At 43.4% G+C, this 27947-nt stretch overlaps 2 protein-coding genes across 7 annotated transcripts; both read left to right on the top strand.

Annotated features, from left to right (window-relative positions):
- Window positions 1-113: 113 nt before the first annotated feature.
- Window positions 114-22862, top strand: LOC110497894 (solute carrier family 35 member F4). 2 transcript variants are annotated; one of them, XM_021574345.2, is made up of 7 exons: window positions 114-495; window positions 18595-18895; window positions 19446-19665; window positions 19798-19923; window positions 20034-20226; window positions 20304-20393; window positions 21348-22862. In XM_021574345.2, the coding sequence occupies exons 1-7, from the start codon at window positions 270-272 to the stop codon at window positions 21587-21589; spliced, it is 1398 nt and encodes a 465-aa protein (XP_021430020.2). In that variant the 5' UTR covers window positions 114-269; the 3' UTR covers window positions 21590-22862. The 2 variants fall into 2 exon arrangements, with proteins under 2 accessions (XP_021430020.2, XP_021430021.2); XM_021574346.2 differs by lacking the exon at window positions 114-495 and adding an exon at window positions 13499-14019.
- A 773-nt stretch (window positions 22863-23635) lies between these two features.
- On the top strand, window positions 23636-27932 carry LOC118941476. 5 transcript variants are annotated; one of them, XM_036954849.1, is made up of 5 exons: window positions 23636-25991; window positions 26116-26185; window positions 26377-26460; window positions 27218-27335; window positions 27454-27932. In XM_036954849.1, the coding sequence occupies exons 1-5, from the start codon at window positions 25766-25768 to the stop codon at window positions 27496-27498; spliced, it is 543 nt and encodes a 180-aa protein (XP_036810744.1). In that variant the 5' UTR covers window positions 23636-25765; the 3' UTR covers window positions 27499-27932. The 5 variants fall into 5 exon arrangements, 4 of the variants coding, with proteins under 4 accessions (XP_036810744.1, XP_036810743.1, XP_036810742.1 ...); XM_036954848.1 differs by having other exon boundaries at window positions 23878-25991; window positions 26116-26194; XM_036954847.1 differs by having other exon boundaries at window positions 24207-25991; window positions 26094-26185.
- The last annotated feature ends 15 nt before the right edge of the window (window positions 27933-27947 follow it).

The raw sequence follows: 27947 nt of genomic DNA, 5'->3' as shown, positions 1-27947 counted from the left end.
ACACGTGCATAGGCCCCAAGTTTAAGGTTTAGGTCCATTAGTAATTGGGCCCGAGACTACTAAAACTGAATTTAGATGCGATAGTGACACGCCCCCTGGTATACGATGTCTGTCACGCTCCCCAAATTCAATAACCTCCGCGCCTTGCGAACAGTGTGGTGCAATGTGAATGCCCTTCCATAGCTGTTAGTTGATGCCTTTGATACTATATTTCGCATGGTGAGCGCGGAACACACGAAACATTCCCTTCTGACTGCGCGTTTGGATTTATGATGATCAGTACCGAGGGTGCTGAAGGTGGAGGAGACCAGCCCTGCTTTCGGCTGGAACCTTTGAACGCGCACCTATCAGGCAAAGCGGGTGAAACCCACCTTCTCTATGGGGACACGGACGCCACCTCTAAAGTGACCGCCAACGGTGTGCAAGACATTGAGGATAGAATTTTGCGGATCACTGGTTATTACGGCTATTATCCGGGCTACTCCAGTCACAGAAGTAAGTCTTGAAAATAGAAAACAGTCAAATAAGTCAACTAATAAAGTAGAAGTCAACTAAACGTAAGCGTAAAACTGAAGGCCTTTGTCAATTTCACACTATTGCACCTCGTCATCCAGGTAGAGACAATGGCACGGGTAGTAGCCTATATTGTATGTGACCAGCATATTACAGAGGGGGGAGCTTTGCTTTCCCATATGAAATGAATGTTAACCATTTATACGGTGTTGCAGGAATAGGCTTAAACATGATATTCACTCACAAAATATAGTGATTGTTGGGGCATGTGATTTTCTATTGTTTATTCGACTGATATCTACTGGGTTTTTTCAACAAATTCTGTCAATCACTGATTATTGTGTAATGTCAGAAGAGGGCTTTTTAATTTAAAAAAAATTATATTCTATACCTGAGAGCTAGAGGAATTGGTGCTGTATAGCCTACAATTCAATTTGTTTGTGGAATGAGCCATAATGGAACCACATTCTAAGGTGACATGTGCCTGAAACAGCTGCTGCTATGGAGACGAAGTAATAGGTTCCTCTTCACATCCTTATTGACTTTTGGTCTGAGACACAAACAATGAACAGCAGTAGACATCCAGACTGACAGGCACAGACAGACAGGCACAGACAGACAGACAGGCACAGACAGACAGACAGGCACAGACAGACAGGCACAGACAGACAGGCACAGACAGACAGGCACAGACAGACAAGCAGGCAGTCAGACAGACAGATGCAATACCATAATGTGACATGACATCTATGCAAATGACATATATGCAAACCATTGTTCCTCTTACCATGACTGTAAATCATTTGAACTGTAGTGTTTTTATGATCATGAAGAGGAGACAACATACACTCTGTTAGATGCATATTGAATTGTTTGTTGCTGGTCATGTTAATAGTTTTGCAGCTATTAAAATAATCAATATTTTACAGTAGACAGATACCCTTCTCACATGCAACTCTCCCTCCCATGCTTCTATTACTCTGATTCTGCAGGACTTTATATTTTACTGTCTGTGAAATGACAGAAACACAATGATCAAAAATAAATCCCACCACTGTGCATTGTACATGCATTGCAGCATACATTGGATATAATAATCATTGGGCTGCTTGCCACCTCAGTGCTAGAAGAAGCTGCAATGCGATCTGCCTGGGCTACCATTGATTGGATTTATTTTGATTTGCAATAAATGTATGATTGCTGTGGTGAAATCATGGGTTGAGATGAAATGAGATTGATTATACGGGTTGTTCACAGGGAACTCTATTTAAGCAATAACTATCAAATCAAAATCAAATCAAAATGTACTGTATAGAAGAAACATAGCAGAGCATTTGACCGGTTTATAGTGAAAATTATGTATTTCATTACAAAACTAAATCTAATGAGATCAAGGCCAGTATTCTGTAAGATGCTATACTGGTCAGAAATCCTGTAGGCTATAATTGTGCCGTTCATTTTACTATACAGTATGTGGGGCCAATGTAAGGAAGACTTATACTGTTGTTGAAGACATCAGAGAAAAATATCACTGATTCAGTGTCCATGAGCCTGTTGTGATTCATACTCAGAAATACCCTAGCTGAACTGAAATATCCTGACTGAATTGAATTTGACTTGTCACGGACAAGCTTCGTAGCATTTCCAAGCTTTTATATAAAAGCTCATCTAAAAATGATTTACTTGCAAAGTTACTCAGACCTAAAGAACAATGGAAGTCAGTCACACACATTATCACTCTGGGTGAATAACAAGTCTTCACCAGGCTTTACTGCATCAACCAAATTCAATCAAATTTTTACATCAGCAGATGTCACAAAGTGATTATACAGAAATGTTCTAGTGCATCATGAATCAGGTTTCCAGGCAAAAGGGGAAATCACTTTCAGCAGAGCAAGAGAATGTCTGAATTTATATTATTTTCTTTCATAGTGTTAAAGGCTCAATGCAGTCAAAAAATTAGATTTTCCCATGTTTTATATATATTTCCACACTATGAAGTTGATGTCTGAGGATTGCCTGACACTTATTTGTGAGTTGGTTTTTGTTTAGATTTTGAAATTAGAATTAAATGTCTCTTGAAATGTTGCATATCATTTAAAAGAAGACTGCTGTTGGGTTGAAGCAAAAATAGCACAGATCTAGAACATTAGTTTGATCTTGCCAACGCCATTGGGTAATTCTATTTTTTGCCATTTTCTGTTGGCGTTTTGCTATTTTTGCCATCTGCAGTGAGTTAAAATATGCCTCCAAGGAGGATCATGGACTACATTTTCAGAGAGGGTCTTGAATAAAGTTCACACAGTGTTTGTGATAACTTGTTAGGTAGTGATGTGACAAAAAATGTAAATGTTGTGCTCACATTAAGTGATAAAATAACTTTGAAATGGCAAAACTGACTTGAGTGTTGCTTTGAAATTGTACAAAATATATCTCCCCGTCTCTTACCCCAGCACCAGTCCTCGGAACAATTCTGGGGACTCCTCATAGGCCCTGCTCAGCCAAGTTGCAACTTCAGTGTCCCTTGAACAAACATTAGTTTCATTTATTATAATTTGTGGTGTATAGTATCGTGCCTGTGAAGTGCTGAGATGTCCTGTTCAGTGGTCCAGAGGAACTGGATGGGCTGGCACACCACTGGGCAGACTGGCAGAGGCGAGAGGAAGTGAAATGACAGGCCCTGGCAACGCCACTCAGCACCGAGCCAGGCAGGCAGCTCACATTAACATTGACATTAGAATAAGAACTCTCCTTGGAAACTAGTATGACAAGGCACACTATGATACCTATGGCTCTAAAAGTCTCCCCAGACACACAGACAATCACATTCATGTTTTAATTGAATCATTTAAGATTTCACTCAGACATGTAGGCCTATGTCTGCAATCACTTTCCCACTGAAGCCTCACTCTTTCGGCGTGCTATTTTTAACTAGTGTCTAATTGGATGTGGGCTTTCTCTTGAACCACCATAGAGAGCACAGTTAGCCCGTAGCTCTCTTGAGAATGGGTAAAAACCTGTACAAAGTAATGGGGGAAATATTTATTCAAAATAGGTTAAGGACTTTTTTTGCCAAAGTAGCAAACACACAAACAGGAGAGGCAAATTAACATCACACAAGTATCTAGGTGCTTAGGGTAGGTAATTAAAGGTAACTCGGCATACACTGAATATTCTTTAAAGTGAGTTTGATCTCATTCTCAGTGTTGTTGAGACTTTAGCAACAGTATGGCACGGAATATTCAACTGATGGTTAGAAATGCACAGCTATTTACCACCTTGAATGTGCATCTGCAACCCATCTGTTAAGACTAGATCTCTACTCCACTAATGGGTTGACTGTGGTTAGGTGGTGGTTACCATGTGTTGCCCTTATCACCGCTGGCCAGCCTGTTCCTTAGCTCACTCCAAACAGCAGCATAGTACCTGTTCAGTACAGCCAGTCCCTCCAACAGAGAGAGATGTGTATATACACCTGAGTGTACAAAACATTATAAACACTGCTCTTTCCATGACATAGACTGACCAGGGGAATCCAGGGGAAAGCTATGATCCCTTATTGATGTCCCTTGTTAAATCCACTTCAACCAATATAAATGAAGGGGAGGAGACAGGTTAAAGAATCATTTTTAAGCCTTGAGACAATTGAGAAATGGATTGTGTATGTGTGCCATTCAAAGGGTGAATGGGGAAGACAACACATTTAAGTGCCTTTGAACGGGGTATGGTAGTAGGTGCCAGGCTCACCGGTTTGTGTTAAGAACTGCAACACTGCTGGGTTTTTAACTCTCAACAGTTTCCCATGTGTATCAAGAATGGTCCACCACCCAAAGGACATCCAGCAAACTTGACACAACTGTGGGAAGCATTGGAATCCCTGTGGAACGCTTTCAACACCTTGTAGAGTCCATGCTCTCAACGAATTGAGGCTGTTCTGAGGGCAAAATATTTAAATACATGTCATTTTGTCCCATTTAATTGAAATACTGTAGCCTTACATTAATTCCTATGGAGGACTGCTTCTTCTGAGGAGTGAAACTATAGGCTGACCGGTGGCGTCAAAGCCACTCATTGGCCAATACATAGCGATCCAGGGTTTATATACATCATTGGCCAATACATAGCGATCCAGGGTTTATATACATCATTGGCCAATACATAGCGATCCAGGATTTATATACATCATTGGCCAATACAGAGCGATCCAGGGTTTATATACATCATTGGCCAATACATAGCGATCCAGGGTTTATATACATCATTGGCCAATACATAGCGATCCAGGATTTATATACATCATTGGCCAATACATAGCGATCCAGGGTTTATATACATCATTGGCCAATACATAGCGATCCAGGGTTTATATACATCATTGGCCAATACATAGCGATCCAGGGTTTATATACATCATTGGCCAATACATAGCGATCCAGGGTTTATATACAGTGCCTTGCGAAAGTATTCGGCCCCCTTGAACTTTGCGACCTTTTGCCACATTTCAGGCTTCAAATATAAAGATATACAACTGTATGTTTTTGTGAAGAATCAACAACAAGTGGGATACAATCATGAAGTGGAACGACATTTATTGGATATTTCAAACTTTTTTAACAAATCAAAAACTGAAAAATTGGCCGTGCAAAATTATTCAGCCCCCTTAAGTTAATACTTTGTAGCGCCACCTTTTGCTGCGATTACAGCTGTAAGTTGCTTGGGGTATGTCTCTATCAGTTTTGCACATCGAGAGACTGAATTTTTTTCCCATTCCTCCTTGTAAAACAGCTCGAGCTCAGTGAGGTTGGATGGAGAGCATTTGTGAACAGCAGTTTTCAGTTCTTTCCACAGATTCTCGATTGGATTCAGGTCTGGACTTTGACTTGGCCATTCTAACACCTGGATATGTTTATTTTTGAACCATTCCATTGTAGATTTTGCTTTATGTTTTGGATCATTGTCTTGTTGGAAGACAAATCTCTGTCCCAGTCTCAGGTCTTTTGCAGACTCCATCAGGTTTTCTTCCAGAATGGTCCTGTATTTGGCTCCATCTATCTTCCCATCAATTTTAACCATCTTCCCTGTCCCTGCTGAAGAAAAGCAGGCCCAAACCATGATGCTGCCACCACCATGTTTGACAGTGGGTATGGTGTGTTCAGGGTGATGAGCTGTGTTGCTTTTACGCCAAACATAACGTTTTGCATTGTTGCCAAAAAGTTCAATTTTGGTTTCATCTGACCAGAGCACCTTCTTCCACATGTTTGGTGCGTCTCCCAGGTTGCTTGTGGCAAACTTTAACCGACACTTTTTATGGATATCTTTAAGAAATGTCTTTCTTCTTGCCACTCTTCCATAAAGGCCAGATTTGTGCAATATACGACTGATTGTTGTCCTATGGACAGAGTCTCCCACCTCAACTGTAGATCTCTGCAGTTCATCCAGAGTGATCATGGGCCTCTTGGCTGCATCTCTGATCAGTCTTCTCCTTGTATGAGCTGAAAGTTTAGAGGGACGTCCAGGTCTTGGTAGATTTGCAGTGGTCTGATACTCCTTCCATTTCAATATTATCGCTTGCACAGTGCTCCTTGGGATGTTTAAAGCTTGGGAAATCTTTTTGCATCCAAATCCGGCTTTAAACTTCTTCACAACAGCATCTCGGACCTGCCTGGTGTGTTCCTTGTTCTTCATGATGCTCTCTGCGCTTTTAACGGACCTCTGAGACTATCACAGTGCAGGTGCATTTATACGGAGACTTGATTACACACAGTTGGATTGTATTTATCATCTTTGGTCATTTAGGTCAACATTGGATCATTCAGAGATCCTCACTGAACTTCTGGAGAGAGTTTGCTGCACTGAAAGTAAAGGGGCTGAATAATTTTGCACGGACAATTTTTCAGTTTTTGATTTGTTAAAAAAGTTTGAAATATCCAATAAATGTCGTTCCACTTCATGATTGTGTCCCACTTGTTGTTGATTCTTCACAAAAAAATACAGTTTTATATCTTTATGTTTGAAGCCTGAAATGTGGCAAAAGGTCGCAAAGTTCAAGGGGGCCGAATACTTTCGCAAGGCACTGTACATCATTGGCCTCCTAGTGCCCTCTTGTGGTCTATTAGGCTATCTAAACCTCAGTATGACGTCTTCTTCTGTCCTCCAAAGGAATGATAACAGGAAAAAGGGGAGCCGTGACTAGAGGTCTACTAAGCCTAATTACTACCAGCATGTATAAGACAACATGGATAGCTCCTTAAATCACCCCTATGCGGAAATCCATTATATAAAAAATCTAGTCAAATCACATTTTATTTGTAACATGCTTACTTGTGAAATGCTTACTTACAAGCCCTTAACCAACAATGCAGTTTTAAGAAATATACATGTTAAGTAAAAAAATAGATAGGTAAAAAATAAGAAATAAAAGTAATAAATAATTAAAAAGCAGCAGTAAAATAACAGTAGCGAGGCTATATACAGGTACCAGTACAGAGTCAATGTGACCAGGTCTCTGACCACTGGTTAGTCGAGGTCATTGAGGTAATATGTACATGTAGGTACAGTTAAAGTGACTATGCATAGATGATAAACAGAGAATAGCAGCAGCGTAAAATGGGGAGGGGGGGGGGGGGGGGGGGGGGATTGCAAATAGTCTCGGTAGCAATTTGATTAGATGTTCTGGAGTCTTATGACTTGGGGGTAGAAGCTGTTTAGAAGCCTTTGGACCTAGACTTTGCTCTCCAATACCGCTTGCCATGTGGTAGCAGAGACAACAGTCTATGACTGGGGTGGCTAGAGTCTTTTTGACCATTTTTAGGGCCTTCCTCTGACACCACCTGGTATAGAGGTCCTGGATGGCAGGAAGCTTGACCCCAGTGATGTACTGGGCCGTACTCACTACGCTCTGTAGTGCCTTGCGGTCGGAGGCCAAGCAGTTGCCGTACCAGGCAGTGATGCAACCAGTCAGAATGTTCTCGATGGTACAGCTGTAGAACTTTTGGGGGATCTGAGGACCCATGCCAAATCTTTTCAGTGTCCTGAGGGGGAATAGGTTTTGTTGTGCCCTCTTCATGACTGTGTTGGTGTGCTTGGACCATGTTAGTTTGTTGGTGATGTAGACACCAAGGAACTTGAAGCTCCCAACCTGCTCCACTACAGCCCCGTCGATGAGAATGGGGGCGTGCTCGGTCCTCCTTTTTCTGTAGTCCACACTAATCTCCTTTCTCTTGATCACGTTGAGGTAGAAGTTGTTGTCCTGGCACCACACGGCCAGGTCTCTGACCCCCTCCCTATAGGCTGTCTCATCGTTGTCGGTGATCAGGCCTACCACTGTTGTGTCATCAGCAAACTTAATGATGCCTGGCCATGCAGTCATGAGTGAACAGGGAGTACAGGAGGTGACTGAGCTGTAGTCAATGAATAGCATTCTCACATAGGTGTTCCTTTTGTCCAGGTGGGAAAGAGCAGTGTGGAGTGCAATAGAGATTGCATCATCTGTGGATCAGTTGGGGCGGTATGCAAATTGGAGTGGGTCTAGGGTTTCTGGGATAATGGTGTTGTTGTGAGCCATGACCAGCCTTTCAAAGCACATCATGGCTACAGACGTGAGTGCTACGGGTCGGTAGCCATTTAGGCAGGTTACCTTAGTGTTCTTGGGCACGGGGACTATGGTGGTCTGCTTGAAACATGTTGGTATTACAGACTGTCAGGGACAGGTTGAAAATGTCAGTGAATACACTTGCCAGTTGGTCAGCTCATGCTCAGAGTACATGTCCTGGTAATCCGTCTGGCCCTGCGGCCTTGTGAATGCTGACCTGTTTAAAGATCTTACTCACATCGGCTGCGGAGAGCGTGATCACACAGTCGTCCGGAACAATTGATGCTCTCGTGCGCATGTTTCAATGTTACTTGCATCGAAGCGAGAATACAAGTAATTTAGCTTGTCTGGTAGGCTCGTGTCACTGGGAAGCTCTCGGGTGTGCTTCCCTTTGTAGTCTGTCATAGTTTGCAAGCCCTGCCACATAAGACGAGCGTCGGAGCTGGTATAGTACGATTCAATCTTAGTCCTGTATTGACGCTTTGCCTGTTTGATGGTTTATCAGAGGGCACAGCGGGATTTCTTATAAGCTTCCGGGAAGGTGGCAGCTCTACCCTTTAGCTAAGTGTGGATGTTGCCTGTAATCGATGGCTTCTGGTTGGGGTCTGTACATACTGTCACTGTGGGGACTATGTCATTGATGCACTTATTAATGAAGCCAATGACTGATGTGGTGTACTCCTCAATGCCATCGGAAGAATCCCGGAACATATTCCAGTCTGTGCTAGCAAAACAGTCCTGTAGTTTAGCATCTGCTTCATCTGACCACTTTTTTATAGACCGAGTCACTGGTGCTTCCTGCTTTAATTTTTGCTTGTAAGCAGTAATCAGGAGGATATAATTATGATCAGATTTCCCAAATGGAGGGCGAGGGAGAGCTTTGTATGTGTCTCTGTGTGGACTAAAGCTGGTCTAGAGTTGTTTTTCCCCCCTCTGGTTGCACATTTAACATGCTGGTAGAAATGAGGTAAATGGTTCTATGTCAATGGTTCTCATGCAGAGTGACTTGCACAGCCTCAGTGACCCTAGAGTAACCACTGAATGCACATAACATGGGTATATGTATGGCATATGTTGCTCTAGATGACCAGAGTTATATTTATACACAGTAGACACTAACATCATACACAAAAATGTTGGTAATGTTCTCAACTGATGCTCCTACTCTGCCACTCTCCCTAATGCCCACTAGATGTCTCCCTCTTAAAACTAGAGTCATCTTCGATTATAACCATGGGCAATGGTTTTAATCATTCATCTTAACTTCACAACTTCACACCATGTTGTATAGCCCTGGAATAATTCAATATGCTTAAGAAAAATATAGATGCAAAATGTATCCTTTGTAATAATAATATGGGTTAGTCAGAAATCTATTTCACTACCGCCTACTCTAATACATTATTTCAGTGTCTCTCTGTCCTCTCTCTCCTGTCTGTCCTCTCTCACCTCTCTGTCTTTTTTCCCTGTTCCTGCTCATCTCTGAGACGTACTGATTAACAGAGAGATGCATAAAGGCAAAGGGCTGTACGGTGGCAGAGGAACACGGGCTAATCTGAATGACAAAGGGCCTGAATGAGGCGACTGCGTCAGTGTTTCAGGCCAGAGCACACCGGAGCACCACCGTTGCTATGGACGAGTGCATGGTTTATTTTAGAATCTGTGCCCTGGTCCAAGATGCGACACAAGCATTGTGTTGTCTATGGTAAACTCTGGTCAGGGGTCTCTGGGGTTGTGATGAGAGGCTAGGGGGATATGGTTGGTCGGCAGTGAGGTGGAGTGTCGGCAGTGAAGTGTGGTCGGCAGTGAAGGTCGGTGAAGGTCGGCAGTGAAGTGTGTCATTGGGACATAGAGTGAGAGGGCTTGTCCCAGTCCTTATGGGCATCCCATCCCAGCACTAGGAATGAGGGATAGGGGGATAATAACCTTTTCAGCCTTTCATGATCTAGATGTACCTGAGTTTGGTCTCCATACAACATCCATGCTCTATGTCATTATCTGTGCCCTATGTCAATATCGGTGCCATATGTCATTATCCATGCTCTGTCAATATCTGTGCTCTATGTCAATATCCGTGCCCTATTTCAATCCCCTAAGCTCTCAGTGATTAGCATCCTTGGGCCAAATGTGCTGACTAGCTGCCTTTCTTCTCCCTCCCTGTCTAGCTCCTGTCTCCACTGTGGTTAGGCAGGGCTATTTTTAAGTTTAGTGCCCCCTCCCCCCCTCCTAGCCCCTGCCTCAGGGAAGGGAACCATACAAGCACAAGGTGCAGCCAGAGCCAGCTCTCCAGACAGTCTCCACTGCCTTGCCCTGCCCCACTCATTTTCAGAATTTGAGTAACAGTGAAGCACTGTGATCTGCCATGCTCTGTAGCTTTGCCAGGATTCTGACTGAGAATTGGAGAGGAGAGACAGGAGAGTGGGAAGGGGGGCGGGGGGGGGGGGGGTCTGAGTGACATCGATATAGTGACAGAGAGAGGTTGGAGTACACATGATTGCAAAAAGGCAGTGACAGCTGGTTTCCTGTTAACTGTAATCAGGGCTACCCAATAGGACGGTGCTGCAGCCCAGGTTCACTGTACTGTTGTTCATATCTCTGGTGAAATACTGCTGTCACTCCCTTGCGGGGGGTGCTGATAGAATTTGTTGTATTTAGGTCCACTCATACAGGAGTAATAAAGGCCCAGTGCGCTTCTTTTGTGAGAGAAAAAAAAAAGATGTACGTATATATTTATCAAGGGGTGCTGCATCTCCCTCAGCACCCTTACTTCCCACGGCTATGTTCCCTGGCCCGGCTTGCCTGAGATTAATTTTTCTGGTGTGAGAGTAAGCAGGGTGGGGGATATACTAAGATTATATTACAGGGAGCTGGACCTCTGCTCTGTGTCTCACCGCATTGATGCTGTTGTATGCTATTGATGTATAGGCTGACAGGATGCCGAGGCCCATTAGAACCTTTGATTGTGAAAACCGCAGACAGAGGCAGGATGACCGGGAGCGAGGGCACTGTGAGATGAGAACTCTTGACCACACTCCCATGGGCCAGCTAGCACATAATGTTCTGAGAATCCTATGTTTCTTAGAGTTTGGTGAGAGCGTGGTTGTCCTATGGTTATTTTGCATACAACCTTCCCACAACTTTCTGAGAATGGTGCTTCATAGTTGCTTGGCTTTGGAGCATTTTCAGCACATTTAAGGAACTTGACAAAAAAGCGTTATTTTCTTTGTATTACGCCTAACAGTTCAAACATGGTTACATTTGCTTTCAATTTTAGTAATGTTCTAGGAACATTACCTAACTGGTTTGACATTGGGAATGTTCTCAAATAGTTCAGAGAATGTTAAGAAACAGCTTTCTTCTGTGGGAATTTCAGTACTTCAAGGATAAAGTGTCCTACAGGTTTCCACATGGTTCTATTTAAAGTCACGTTAAATGTGATGTACATGTTCAGAAAACATGTACGTTCCGTTTTCGGGAAAACTCTCTCTATCCTCTATCTTGTTAAGTGTGTTCAGATGTGTTGGCAGCACCCACTAATTGGCCACACCTGATCTTAATGAGTGCTTGTTTCTTTTGAAATGGGGTCTGTTTGAATAGACAAAATGAACATCTATGCATGCATAATAAAAACCTAAAACTTATGTTCCCAAGGGACACAATGTGCTAGCTGGTTATGCCCTGAGCTCACCCCTCTGCTGGGGCCTCTTTGCTGACATCATGGGAAAATCAAAAGAAATCAGCCAAGACCTCAGAAAAACAATTCTAGACCTCCACAAGTCTTGTTCATCCTTGGGAGCAATTTCCAATCGCCTGAAGGGAGCACGCTCATCTCTACAACCAATAGTACGCAAGTATAAACACTATGGGACCACACAGCCGTCATACCGCTCAGGAAGGAGATGCGTTCAGGCTCCTAGAGATTCATGTATTTTGGTGTGAAAAGTGCAAATCAATCCAAGAATAACCGCAAAGGACCTTGTGAAGATGATGGAGAAAACAGGTACAAAAGTATCTATATCCACAGTAAAACAAGTCCTATATCGACATAACCTGAAAGGCCGCTCAGCAAGGGAGAAGCCACTGCTCCAAAACCGCCATAAAAAAGCCAGACTACGGTTTGAAACTGCACATGGGGACAAAGATCGTACCTTTTGGAGAAATTCCACTGGTCTGATGAAACAAAAATATAACTGTTTGGCCATAATGATCATCGTTATGTTTGGAGGAAAAAGGGAGATGCTTGCAAGCTGAAGAACACCATCCCAACCGTGAAGCGCGGGGGTGGCAGCATCATGTTGTGGGGGTGCTTTGCTGCAGGAGGGGCTGGTGCACTTCACAAAATAGATGGCTTCATGAGGAAGGAAAATTATGTGGATATATTGACACAACATCTCAAGACATCAGTCAGGAAGTTAAAGCTTGGTCTCAAATGGGTCTTCCAAATGGACAATGACCCCAAGCTTACTTCCAAAGTTGTGGCAAAATGGCTTAAGGACAACAAAGTCAAGGTATTGGAGTGGTCATCACAAAGCCCTGACCTCCATCCTTTTGAAAATATGTGGGCAGAACTGAAAAAGCGTGTGCGAGCAAGGAGGCCTACATAGCTGACTCAGTTACACCAGCTCTGTCAGGAGGAATGGGCCAAAATTCACCCAACTTATTGTGGGACGCTTGTGGAAGGCTACCCAAAACATTTGGCCCAAGTTAAACAATTTAAAGGCAATGCTACTAAATACTAATTGAGTGCATGTAAACTTCTGACCCACTGGGAATGTGATGAAAGAAATAAAAGCTGAAATAAATCATTCTCTCTACTATTATTCTGACATTTCACATTCTTAAAATATAGTGATGATCCTAACTGACCTATAAGACAGGGAATTTTTACTAGGATTAAATGTCAGGAATTGTGAAAAACTGAGTTTAAATGTATTTGGCTAAGGTGTATGTAAACTTCCGACGTCAACTCTACATTTGATGTGTCTGGTCCATGCTCTCTCCAGCCCCCTTTCTGCTGGCATGACAGAGCACCATGAAGTGGGCTGGATGTGTGGGTGTTGGAGAGAGCATGTGCAGACAGGCTTGATTCTCTTTCTCATCCAGACTCTATGAGCTCCTACTGCATTAGGACTCCATGTCGTGAGGTGTAATGGGTAGTTAGGGGTGGTGTGGGACTTAGGTAAGTCCCTTCCCTGTCTCAGTTCAATTCATTTGTGTTGCAATGGCACAGGCAACAGGACAGGACCACTATAAATAATATAAGACTGAATGAGTAGTGAAGTAGGGGAGAAGTGCCAGCAGAGGAGAGAGAGCGCGAGGGGACAGCAGCTAACACAGCATAATTAGCTGGGGCTGCTTGGTTACCTTCCAAACAAAGCAGCTGATTTGCGGATCAAACGAAGAGGAGGGGAATGCAAGGGAGGAGGAGGGAGAACGAAAGGAAAGCGATGAAGGGAGTGATTGCGCGGTGCCACACACTTGAATCTCAGTCTCCCTTGGAGACAGTGCATGACAGTGCAACAGTAGTCTCCACTCCACAGCACTTCTACTGAGCTCCAGCACTGTCCAGAGAGAAAGAGAGACAGCATCTGAGTAAGAGACAGTGAGGGGGTTAGCTCAACTGATTGAGAACGAGGGAGAAATAAATAAATAAGGAGATATAAACATCAATAGACATTTAGATAGAAGAGACTGATAGAGAGCCGTCTGTGGAGGAGCCAGGAGCCTGGGAATGCAGAGGGATTGCAGGAGGAGCTGCTGAGTGTAGCAGCAGTCCAGGCAGGCAGACAGACACACACACATCCCAGGGAGGGACTGTTGGCTCTGCCTCTAGTGGAGGATGAAGAAGCACTCGGCCAGAGTGGCTCCTCTCAGCTCCTACAGCTCCCAGGTCCTCACCTGCCCCATCTCCGAAGGTAAAGACTCCAGACTGGGGGTAGGGGACGGGGGAGTCTGGCCCTAAGCGCCATGTCTGGGACGTGTGTGTACGTTTGTGTGTTTTGCGTATGTGTGCGTATCTGTGTGTCTAAGATGGGCAGCATTGGAAACTCTTCTATAAGAGCAGGGATATGAGTGGAGAGATTACCAGATCTTTGTGCATTGTTAATGCTTATGGCTAAACAGCTATGGCAGGTTTGCTGTTTTCCCATATTAATGTCTGTGTATAGGCTTTGGTGTAATGTGGTCATTACATTGTTCATTAAAATCAACCCCAAAGGGCAGAATATGAGGTTGAGAAAGAAAGAGAAAGGGGGGGGGGAGATAGTTAAGGTAGCTAAAACAAATTTGGATGTGTCCAGTCTTAGTATAATTTTATGCTCTGGGCTTTCTATGATTATGTAAAGAGCACATTATGTGCCCTCTACAGAATAGTGTATACTAGGCTCCTCATTAAGTCTATGAAATGTCACAAGGGCTTGAAAATATAGTTATCAAGTAGACTAAAATGTTCTTCATTATCTTGTGATTATTCAAGATCATACACAATCAGATGAATGCTTATATTACAAATCAACTGTTATGATTATTTAAATACTTTCACTTGAATGACTGTATTACATAACTATGAGAAACATTCATGCCTTTGCTCTTCCCCGTTCTTTGAGAGGGGATACAGAATGTATCGACAGGGACTCTTAGATCACAGCATATGTTTAGTTGTGTTCAAGTTGTACTTGGTGCCTTACTGCTGATGTTTCCATGCCCAAACAGGCTGATGGTTTGGCTGTTCTCACATCTGTTCCTTCTTACTTACTTGTCTTGCATGTGTTTAGTTTTGAGAGGGACATGGGTACCAAGTCCTTTAAATGGTACAGTTCTCTCCACAGCCATACACCGTCCCGTCTCTAAGGCTTTAAGGTCCATATCCATTGTCTTTCTATCTATTTTGCAGAGATGAACTAAATATACTCTTAATATTAATCCTCAATTAAACCATGCATTTTATTCTCACCTGGTATGGACTAGATGCATTGCCTGACCTCTGTATACCCCTGCAGGCCATATAGGAACATTAATGTGAACTACTAGTCATGTATTATATTCAGCACTGGTTTGTCCATCACTGTCTCCACCACCCTTCCTCTGTCATGGATTGGAATGTGAGGTCCACGCAGGGGCACTGCGTCACGTTGTCAGCATATCCTGTATATCTTCTCTTAATGGGAGTTTGTATTTCACACCTTTTCTTATGAGTCATCTCAAATCATAGCTTGGGGCTTAATACAGTACAGCTGTATATAGGTAGCTACTAGGTAAAGGCCTACTAAGCAGCAGTGCGTAGAGATATTCCTGTCCTTTGCAAGACCTCAGCCATATGACGCTCTCAGATGTCCGAACTACAGTGTTTGAGATACCTTAGTTTTTGTTATGCTATTATTTGCTGTGCCATACTGTATTGTAGTCTAACGTTTTATAGCACCATCAGCAGGAAATGTTGCAGTCTGTTACAGGAGCTCAAATGTAGCGAATAATTCAGTATTAATGAGGTGGAATGTGGAATGATAGTTTTGTTTTAATATCCACATCCTGGCAATGGATCAGAGCGTGGTGCTTTTGCCTGGGGAAACAGGATGCTAACAAGCCTACAATTTGTCACTCTCTGCACCCAGCACCCACGACAGTACTGTACAGTGAATTATGTCCTGTCAGTATGGGCATGGTCTTTGAATGGTCAATGGGAAGAGGACAAGAAAATGCAGCTTAGCGTACAATATCTACATCCTATGATGTTACTTCTGCTTTTAAACCATGCAAATCTTGATTGTCTCCCTTTCTCCACTTAAGGTCTATCTGTCTGTCCCCATCTGGGACAAAGTGCGATAAAACACGTCATCAATCTTTAGTTTTAAGGCATACTAATTGATTTTTATAAAGTTTTTTTTTAAAGTTTTTCATTTCATGGATGTATTGGAGATGACATTTGCATCCAATATAAAACTCTGCACTGTACGCCTTGTTCCCAAGCCAAATTGCCAGAGTTCCAAATGCCAGTGAAAGTTGTCACAGTAACCTCAGTGTGACAGAGATACAGTTTCCCTATCAAAATCCTTTTAAATAAATAAGTCAAACAACATAGACTGGAACTGATTTTCATGCACTGTCTGTCTTCATATTGTGTGGAACTGATTATCATGCATTGTCTGTCTTCATAATGTGTGGAACTGATTATCATGCACTGTCTGTCTTCATAATGTGTGGAACTGATTATCATGCACTGTCTGTCTTCATATTGTGTGGAACTGATTATCATGCACTGTCTGTCTTCATATTGTGTGGAACTGATTATCATGCACTGTCTGTCTTCATAATGTGTGGAACTGATTATCATGCACTGTCTGTCTTCATAATGTGTGGAACTGATTCTCATGCACTGTCTGTCTTCATAATTTGTGGAACTGATTCTCATGCACTGTCTGTCTTCATAATGTGTGTTTGGCCAGCATTATCTTTTCCTTCCTATGGAAAGGCACTTTTCGGAGAGATGCAATGCTCACCTAATATAATGTAGGAACTGTAGGTGTATGAATGCTTTTCAATGCTGTTACTGTTAGGTTTGTCATCATGAAGTTTCTGCCAACACCTTAGCGTGGGTACTGAATAGCAGCATTATTATAAGTTTGGGTCAGAGAGCATGAAGTGTCTTGGGTATCAAGGATATTATCATTCTGGATGTGCTGCTGAAGTCTTTTCTCTTACTTCTAAGGCGTTCAAGTTTTACAGAACCCAGCACACACACTCTTAAGCATCTATGACATTTTAAGCCAGCAATTAATGTTACCCTTGTTCTCTTTCAATCAAATGGATTTGAAAGAGTTCCATCTCATACATATTCCATTACACTCTGCTTTCTGTTTTAGAGAACCTAGGGGGAAGAGTCAAGGTATGAATCTTAGTGCCACTTTTATAGTTTTGATTAGATTTTTTTTTTTTGGGGGGGGGGAGACTGCTCTGAACCAACAGTTTGTTTTCTCTCTGGGAGCAGGGGGTCGATGCCTAGTGGTGCACGTTAGGGGGTTTATTGGATAACTTTGAGGCACTGATTGTACTCATATTGCTTTGAGCACTGATAATGCTCCTCCTCAGAGAGCGAGAGAGGCTGCTGCTTCCTGCTCTATTGTAATGTAATGTCTATAGCCATGGTGGAAATGGCTGGGCTGAGCCCATAGTGCTGAACCAGCAAGCTGAAAGCGAGCAGCAAACACCCAGCACATGTCATATTTTATTCCTGCCCTGGTGTAAATTGATCATGCTCTGGAGGGTTATATAACGGATCTTAGCTCTCTCCGGAAACACCCTCACATCATCTCAGTGACACACACACACACACTACAGCAAGTAAGCAATGACCCATAAGGCATTCAGTCCCACAATCCATTAATGCATTCAATATAATTCCTTACATTTCTGTTCTCAATTCCTGGTTGTCTGTTGTAGTGGGTGTGATGTGTGTGCTCACAGTTAGATTTAGGGTTCTCCCTGCTCCCAGTCTCCCTGCGCACACTGCACCAGTCCAAAAACCACTCAGTTTGCACTGAAGCCACTGAACACATAAATGCACACTCAGAGCTTTGCTAATCTATTCTCTTTACAGTCGCAAGCAAAAACAAAAAGGCCAGTCTGCTAACCTTTTAACAATGTTTTCTTGCGGTTGTAAAGATGTCAGCAGTCTGCCGTAGTTGCCCTGCTATGTCCACAAGGGAAAGTCCTAGTGGAAGATCTTGCTCAGTGCTGTAAAGGTGTTTTTGAAAAGTCTCATTCCTCAATAGTCAGACCTCTTGTAATCCTGTAGTTTCTTTAGAGAGGTGGATGGATGTCACGTGATTGGGCTGACACATACATATTGTGGATAGTTGTTTTGGGGCATCAGGTTTCTGTACGCATATGACTACATGACTATGTTAGGACTGTATCCACGTGACTTCATGGTGCTATTTCTGACATCGGCAACCAGCAACCACTATGCTAAGGTTATTCAATCTGGGGGATTTACTGCTCACTAAGGATGAATGATCAATTCTTGCTTACTTACCTCAGCGAGGCAGCCAGGATAGTGTCAAAGAATGGAGCATGGAACCCATTGAGAACAATGGAACAATCCACTTTAAATGTATTTGTGAAAACTATCCCACATCACCTGTATTCTGAAGTGTTTTATTGTGAAAACTGAACATTCAAATTGATTGTCTGTTGATGGAAAGAGGGTCAGCCACTGCTGAATTACACAATTGCATGTCATTAATCTCTCATGCCAATGGCTACTCAAGTGGTACACATGTACTAGTTGTGTACTGTCATCAACAACCACAAACTGTCCATGGTTCTAAAGCCATTCAACTGTTGTTGGTGCTGAAGCCAGTTCCACTGTCCGTTGTACTGAAGCCAGTTCCACTGTCCGTGGTGCTGAAGTGTTTACTCTTCAGACACACCTACGCCCATAGGTGTAACCCTATTCCCTACATAGTTCAACAGCATGTGCTTTCCCCCCACAGGAGAGGAGGGTTCTGAGTCTCGTGCAGACACCCCAGGCAGCGAGGCCAGTGGAGAGGGGACATCGTACCAGACGTGTGCTAACACAGTGCTGAAGGTGCTGGGGGGCCTCCTATTGGTCCTATGTGTGTCCTCCTCCTGGGTGGGCACCACTCAGCTGGTCCAGCTCACCTTCAAGTCCTTCTCCTGCCCCTTCTTCGTCTCCTGGTTCAGCACCAACTGGAACATCCTCCTCTTCCCTCTCTACTACGGAGGCCATGTGGTCACCACCCGGGACAAGCAAACGCCTATACAGAAATTCAGGTGATTTCTTATGACAGTGGGGAAGGGATAATACATGTATTTCTCTTTGAGAAGCCATATGCTCCATAGACTATATGGAGTGTATTGAATCAGTGGTGACACCCGGAAGTGTTTACCGGAGCTACAGTAGTTATCAGATTTGTACGATGCTGTTTGTTCAGTATTCAGTGGCTTTAATCTCCCCCAGTGCTCAGTGAGACGCTGTTTATATGACACATCCCTCCTCTAATTACCATTGGCACTCAGGCGTGTGAATGGGAATATTGACCGCAACCAGGAGAAATGGCCATTGTAGTAATGGTGATGTCTGCATATTTCAATGAAGCGTTGCCTCTCAGCCGGAAAAACAAACAAAAATGATCAAATTTACCCGAACAGTTTTGACTTCCATCCAAAGTTTTTGGATTCCCACTCTTACATTTCCTCATGGGAATAGACCTAGAACTAATTCCTTTGATAAGTGCTCTTACCAAAAACAACAATTTTGAGAAGTAAATAGCCTCTCCCATTCCTTTATCCCTCATTTCCTTTCTGTAATTCTATTCGTCAGAGAATGCAGCAGGCTTTTCGGGGAAGATGGGATGACACTCAAGCTGTTCCTGAAGAGGACAGCCCCCTTCTCCATCCTGTGGACCCTGACTAACTACCTGTACCTGCTGGCCCTGAGGAAGCTGACTGCCACTGACGTCTCAGCCCTCTACTGCTGCCACAAGGCCTTCGTCTTCCTGCTGTCATGGATCGTCCTGAAGGACCGCTTCATGGGTGTACGGGTCAGTACTCTACCACTACTATTACTTCCTTGGGCTTGGTCACACAGCTATCTAACAAATCATACAGGGGAGTGGGACAGTAGGCACAAGTATTAAGGTTGATTGGTTTACTTCCCTCATCCCTACCTGCAGATTGTGGCAGCCATAATGGCCATCACAGGCATTGTCATGATGGCATACGCAGATGGTTTCCATGGGGACTCCATCATAGGTGTGGCCTTGGCTGTGGGCTCTGCCTCCACATCGGCTCTCTACAAGGTTTGTTTAATAAGCATGTGTCTGTTTACTGAAATACTTAGTATTCTCAATTAGTTTTACAAAAAGTGCCATCAGTATAACATACCTGGACATTGTTTCCTCTGCTGCAGGTGCTGTTTAAGATGTTCCTGGGCAGTGCCAGCCTGGGTGAGGTGGCTCACTTCCTCTCCACCATGGGTGTCTTCAATCTCATCTTCATCTCCTTCATCCCCCTCATCCTCTACTTCACCAAAGTGGAGCACTGGGGCTCTCTGTCCTCACTGCCCTGGGGATACCTGTGTGGCCTGGCTGGGCTCTGGCTTGGTGAGTGGACACAACTATGGGACACACACACGCGTACAGGAAAGATATTTTGGTTAACATTCTCATTTCTCTTCCAGTGTTCAATATCCTGGTTAATGTTGGTGTGGTGCTTACCTACCCCATCCTCATCTCTATAGGGACACTGCTCAGTGTGCCCGGCAATGCAGGTATGTGTCTGTGTGTGTGTGTGTGCGTGTGTACGTGCATCCGTGTGTGGGTGAAGTAAAGTTTAAACTGACATTGACTTTTGTTAATAAACAGACTGGCTCTTTTCTTCATCTTTATAATGTGGAAATGTTCAATGTCTGTATCATCTCTGAAATCTGTGTTTAGGCCTATTTATTCTAGTGCATGCAGAGGTATTGTATCCAGAGGTCAGCACTTTAGGCCCCCACAGCAAACAGATTACACAGCAAGTCTGACTCTCTCACCTCGGAAACCCAATCATCAATGTGCCTTCACACAGACGCAGCAACTATCCCTCACTAAGGTGGATTAGGTTTCTAAGGCAACAATAAATGCCTGCAGACTAGTTATTTTCCTCAACCACAGAGGCCTGTATGAAGGTCAGTGGGTTACGACAGCTATGCGGGGCAGGGGTCTACACTCTTAGAAAAAAGGTTTCTGTGGCTGTCCCCATAGGAGAACCCTTTTTTGTTCCAGGTAGAACCCTTTTTGGTTTCAGGTAGAACTATTTTGGGTTCCATTTAGAACCCTCTGTGGAAAGGGTTCTACATGGAACCCAAAAGAGTTCTATCTACAACTGATCCTACAGGGACAGCTGAAGAACCCTGTTTGGTTCTAGATAGCACATTGTTTTCTAAGACTGTAGGCCAATAGAGCAGAGAGGAAACGTTTGCAATCTTGTGCTGATTGTAAGCCGCATTGTTAGCTACTTTTATCTCCCCCTGCAGTTCAGTTTGTCCTCCCACCTGTGTCCTGTGGTTTGTTACTTTATGTAATTAATCAGAACATCTTCTTCTCGCTCTCTCTTCTTATACCTCACTTCTACTTAATTAATCAAAACATCTCTCTCTCTGTACCCCCTACCTCCTTCCCCTCCTTTCCTCCCTCTCCCCCCCCCCCCTCTCCCCTCTCCCCCCTCTCCCTCCCATTCGTAGCGGTAGATGTGTTGAAACATGAGGTTATCTTCAGTGTGGTGCGTCTGGCTGCCACCTGCATCATCTGCCTGGGCTTCCTGCTGCTGCTGCTTCCTGAGGAGTGGGACTCCGTCACTCTGCGCTTCCTCGCCGCCTTCGCAGACAAGAAGTCTGAGGAGCATGGCGAGGAGCTGACCGAGTCCAGCATCCACACGCGCAGCCGCAGCCGAGCCAATGGCACAGTCTCAATCCCTATGGCATGATCCCATGATCCTCCACTGCCCCGTCCCATCACCAACCCCCATTCTCACACGTTTCTACATGTCCCATCTGGGAAGCGTGGCGAGATGACTCTGGTGCTGACTTACAGACCAGGAAGTCCAAAATCAGGAGAACAGGATGTGTAACTCTCACTGAGAGAAACTATCACAGTTCTGTCACTTTCCCCAGGAACTACTGGGGAGTGAAAATAGAACATTTACTGCTGAGTTTGGTGAGCAGAAAGTTGGAAAGTGTTATTTACTTTCTTGAATTCCTTGCCACGCCCAGTTTTGCCCGTCACATGCCCCTAGACCAGTGTTTCTCAACTTTGGTCCTCCAATACCCCCACAGTACATATTTTTGTTGTGACCCCGGACAAGCACATCTAATCATCTAGCACTTGCCAAATTGTATCAGTTGTTTTTATCCGAGGCTACAACAAAAATATGTGCTGTTGGGGGCACTGAAGGACCGGAGTTGGGAAACACTAGCCTAGACCACGTAAGCTCAACCTTGAACCTGCTACACGGACTGTATTCTGTGAATATAAATATGGAATGGGCCAGTTTGGCTCAATCTTATATGTATTTATTGAATTTACTCAGAGGTGTATCAGTATAGTATTTACATTTTACTTCTTATATAGAATTATGTACAGGAATGGGTTGGGAAATACAGTTCCTTTAGAAAGTGTTTTTTTCCCACATTTCGTGTTGCACCCTGATTATAATTACATTTAGATGTTTTTGTCACGAGCCTACACACAATACTCCATAATGTCAAAGTGGAATTATGTTTTTTTTGTTTTTTAAATTTACAAATGAATTGAAAATGAAAAGCTGAAATGTCTTGAGTCAATAAGTATTCAACCCCTTTGTTATGGCAAACCTAAATAAGTTCAGGAGTAAAAGTGTGCTTAAACAAGTCACAAAATAAGTTGCATGGTCTCACTCTTTGTGCAATAATAGTGTTTAACATTATTTTTTTAAAGACTACCTAATATCTGTACCTCACACATACAATTATCTGTAAGTTCCCTCTGTCGAGCACTGAATTTCAAACACAGATTCAACCACAAAGACCAGGGAGGCTTTCCAATTGCTCGAAAAGAAGGTAGATGGGTGAATATCCCTGTGATAATGAAGTTATTCATTAGACTTTGGATGGTGTATCAATACACCCAGCCACTATAAAGATACAGATGTCCTTCCTAACTCAGTTGTCAGAGAGGAAGGAAACAGCTTAGGGATTTCATCATGAGGCCAATAGTGACTTTAAAACCGTTACAAAGTTTAATGGCCGTGATAGGAGAAAACTGAGGAAGGATCAAAAACGTTTTAGTTACTCCACAATACTAATCTAATTGACAGAGTTAAAATAATATAAATATTCCAAAACATGCATCCTGTTTGCAACAGGGCACTAAAGTTATACTGCAAAAGCATGTGTCAAAGCAATTCACTTTTTGTCCTGAATACAACGTGTTATGTTTGGGGCAAATCCAATGCAACACACAACTGACTACCACGCTCCATATTTTCAAGTGGTGGCTGCATCATGTTATGGGTATGCTTGCAATTGTTAAGGACTGGGGAGTTTTCCAGGATAAAAAGTAAATGGAATTGAGCAAAGCACAGGAGAATCCTAGAGGAAAACCTGAATCAGTCTGCTTTTCACCAGACACTGGGAGATGAATTCACCTTTCAGCAGGACAATGACCTAAACACAAGGCCAAATCTACACTGCACTTGATTACCAAGAAGACAGTTCCTGAGTGGTCGAGTTACAGTTTTCACTAAAATCTACTTGGAAATCTATGACAAGACATGAAAATGGTTGTCAAGCAATGATCAATAACCAATTTGACAGAACTTGAAGAATTTTGAGAAGAATAATGGGTGTGGAAAGCTCTTAGAGACTTACCCAGAAAGACTCACAGCTGTAATCACTTCCAAATATGCTTCTACAAAGTATTGCCTCAGGGCTGTAAATACTTCTGTAAATAAGATATTTCTGTATTTCATTTTCAATACATTTTCAAAGATTTCTAAAAAAATAGGTTTTCACTTTGTCATTATGGGGTATTGTGTGTAGATGGGTGAGAGAAAACATATATTTAATGCATTTTGAATTCAGGCTGAAACACAACAAAATGTGGAACAAGTCAAGGGGTATGAATACTTTCTGAGGGCACTGTATCCGCTTAATGTACAGGCTCTTTTTCTTTTTTAATAAAATATTATAAAAAGACCAATAGCTTCTTGTTATTGGTGCCTATCAGCTCAGATTGTCTTATAAACTCCTAAGCACATCAAAACATGAAAATGATTGAGATGGCTATAAATTGATATTTCAGATATCAATTGCCAGAGAAGTCGATCAGGTTCACATTGGACAGGGGCTCCTGGCAGAGCTTCTGAAGTCTCTCTCTCCATACAGGCACGGCCTTCAGATCCTCCTATCACATCTCTTCTGCACGCGGCACACAGACAGCAGGTTCATGTTTATATGTTTAACTAACTGCTCAGTAGATCTGCTCACAAAGGCCTGAGAATATATTGCCTTCTTCAGATCAACTATACCAGTACTTTTTATTATGAGCTTTAGAAGGCTGTGAACCACACTTAATGCCATCTGTCACAACCAGTAAGGTTTGTCTTCTGCCCTGATTCTTCTGCAGTTTCAAACATATCCAGCGATATGGAGAGTGGGATTCATCCATTCTTAGTAATAATGTATTTAAATGAATTGTGAGGAGATGACAGACTCTCCTGCATGCTCTGTGTGACAGGCTCTCCTGAATGCTCTCCATCTTTCCTCTCTCTGCTCCCCCTGCTCACTTTCATAGATATCTCTGGTAATTACGGGATAAAGGCTTTTATAGCCCAGCAGCAACCTAGCACTGATTCACGTGAAGGTAGCATCTCGCAGGTCCTCCACAACCAGACAGTGACAGAGGAGCAGTAAGAACAGCAGCCTTTCACTGTGATAGAAATACAATGAAACCAATATGAAAGACGGAACAACTTAATCTTAAATTCATTTCAGGGCGCTTGAATTGCTTTATTCCTGGAGACGAAGTGGAGTGTGTTTGTTGGAGCTGTTCTCCTCTGAGGCTGATACACAGAGCTCAGTCCCCAGTCAGTGCTGTGATGGCTGGTGTACTGTCAGTGAGACATGCCCTCTAATGAAGCATTTGCTGAAGTGACAGATTCACAGACACAGACTGTTGTGGCTGCTGCCTCATTAAAGCAAACGAGCGAGAAAAGAGGAGTAGGAGGAATGTAGGGAGGGCTTTAAACCCCTCATCACTGATATATTTACAAATCCACACACTGAGACGGGAGAGAAGGAAACATCTCCATGTTATGCAAGTAGTCTGAACTTCCTCATTTTTGGAAAAGTCATGCTCCAACTTTGACCCTTATTTCCTGCTGTTGATGACTTCCTTGTTGAAAACGGAATTCTGGGAAAGTAGAGTGTATGTTGATGAGGCAGCTCTGTCTCTGATTCTCTACCCATGCCTGGGCAGTTTGGAACGGGGAGGGGAGGAGGTATGGGGCTCGAAAAAAGAACAGGGTCTTTCAAGCATTAACTTGGAGTTACAAAGTAACCTGTAGGGAGAGTTTCCATAGAAACACAGCTCATTATAATGAAAAAGTATAAAGACAGGGGGGTTGCACACACCTTCCATGTTAACCACAACTAAAACTGGCTACTGCACTTGTACAGTTGCAACATACAGAGAGGTGGTTTCAGAGGGGAAATGCTCATTTTTCCAATGGGAGGATATGAAGCCCACTTTGATTGATAGCTATAGATGACAAATGGATATCTGAGAGGTATGCCACCACAACGAGCAAATAAAGTTATTATGTAATTAATGGTATCATACTAAAGGGCTATGCTAATTTATCAAGAAAGAAAAGTCAACTACAGTATATCAAGATCCGTAGCAGCCGTGGCGGAGCATGCCGCACCACATACAGCCAAGCGAATGAAAGAGCCTGAGCGGAGGACTCTAAAACAAGTGAGATGAGACAAGTTCCTCTGATTTCAACACTAAAGGTAATTTATTAACACACCCAAATTCCTGCTTGGCTGACCAACAGACTAAAAGCAAAAGCCTAGCATAGCATAGCAGCCTGACGGCCATAGCAGAGGACTAGTAGTGGAGTATGGGCTCTACAGGCTCCAGGTCCAGGCTCAGTCAGGTGGCCCCGTGTCACAGTCAGACAGAGGGAGACCTGGACCAGCAGGCCAGTCATCCCACTTCACATTGGACCATCCCTGCCATACCAACCCCACTGGAGCATCAACATGAGCCGCTGGGACATAGGAGGACTACCCAGCTGCCCCCACTGAAACTGGAAAACCCTGCAACCTTCCCACCGCTATCTACAGGTTGGTATACAAGCAGAACATTATTCAAAATGTTGCTGTCATCCTCATGAAGGATGAACTGTATTGTGTGTATATGTGTGCATGTGCGTGTGTGTGTGTAAGTATCATCATATGTATCAAGCAGCCTCCCACAAAGTCAAATCAACATTTGGGGTCCAAGCATCATTCATCCTCAGCCACCACGGAGACTACAGGTCAGAACAGTAAGGTTTCACTAAAATTGTACTACAAACTATTACTAGCATTCTTGTTCAACTGTTACTAAATTCCTATTTTGTTATTTTCCTATCTCTATGTGAGGTAAATTGCATTTCAGTATAGTGTCAATTTTGAATCTGTTTAAATGGCCTTATGCTTCAGTTTGATTTGTTCTCTATTGTCACAGGGCAGGGACCGGAGAGATGGGGGTGTCCTCCACTTTTCTACACCCAGCCAGGGGGCACACGGTGGCACCGGCCGCCTGCCGCAGGTGCAGATAGATACTGTAATGGATTAACATGCTTAAGTTACTCAGTTGTTATAAGAGGAAATGTACGTGTGTAGCAAGATAGCACTGTGCTTGGTCTGAGAGAGAGAGAGAGAGAGAGAGAGAGAGAGCGCTGGGGAGCTGCCAGCCCGGGCCCTTCCTGTTCCAGTGGGCCCGACTGCAGTGCTGGTGGGGTGGGCCACAGCCATGACTGGCCCTCAATGGGATGCTCTTGCAGGGTACGGGGAACAAGAAAATCCCCACGACCATGCAAACACACACAAGCATGTATGTGGACATACACTCATTGGGGTGGCAGGGTAGCCTAGTGGTTAGAGTGTTGGACTAGCAACCGAGAGGTTGCAGGGGTGGCAGGGTAGCCTAGTGGTTAGAGTGATGGACTAGCAACTGTAGAGGTTGCAAGTTCAAATCCCCAAGCTGACATGGTACAAATCTGTCGTTCTGCACCTAAACAGGCAGTTAACCCACTGTTCCTAGGCCGTCATTGAAAATAAGAATTTGTTCTTAACTGACTTGCTTAGTTAAATAAAGGTAAAAAAATACAATTATTGCTTAGGGCATGATCTAGAGATCCAATTTTTTTCTAGCGCATATTTTGGGTGAATTATCTGTAACATATCGTTGGTGCATTATGTGTATAACATGGCATGTGACTATATTATATTTCAAACAACCATTTGTTGCTGACCCATGAATGGTGTGGTCTTTCTGGCTGTGTGGGTTGGGTTGTGCTGGATAGGGAGGTCTCCTGGAGGCACAGATGGTCCTCAGTCAACAGGCCCAGCAGAGACAGAGAGCCCACCAGAGACAAGTCAGAGAACAGCGGGAGCACGAGAGGATCTTCTATACAGATAATTGTGAGACTGGAGACATTTTGTACCACCCCCACCAACTTGAACATGTTCTAACTGACGCATACAGTCCATAGATAAATGGTGTACTTGTATTATTGTCTTTCTCTCTTGGCCTCTATAGTTGGAGCACCAAGCAGCAAAGGGATACATGGTGGACCGACTTTGAGGAAAACCTTACCTTGGATGCTGGACTGGAAGACAGAGAAACAAGGAGATCCAGTTCCCAAACACTTGAACTCTTTAGGGGATAGTGAGAGGGCTAGTAGGTGGGACATGAGGCCCAGGCCTCTGATAGACTGGCAGAGGTGGGACTTTGGTTGAATCAACGTTGTTCCACATCATTTCAATGAAATTACGTTGAACCATCATGTAATAGACGTTGAATTGACGTCTGTGCCCAGTGGGCTATATCATGTGGAGAGCGTGATTTGGGAACCTGAACGGGACTAGGAGCTGTTTATGAGGTTTAGTAATCTGGACTAAACTGGATCTCCAATCTCATGTTGCAAAATGCTAATTAACTTTTCATGGACAATTTATTTAGAAAAAGCTGAAATTGTATCTAATTTATTTGGTAAAATGTTTGCATTTTACTGTATGATCGCATGGCAAAGT

The sequence above is a fragment of the Oncorhynchus mykiss genome, chromosome 19 (assembly GCF_013265735.2).
Source record: "Oncorhynchus mykiss isolate Arlee chromosome 19, USDA_OmykA_1.1, whole genome shotgun sequence".
In the NCBI taxonomy this organism is placed as follows: Eukaryota; Metazoa; Chordata; class Actinopteri; order Salmoniformes; family Salmonidae; genus Oncorhynchus; species Oncorhynchus mykiss.
Note: the sequence above shows the minus strand (reverse complement) of the source record. Positions and strands in the feature narration are given on the sequence as shown.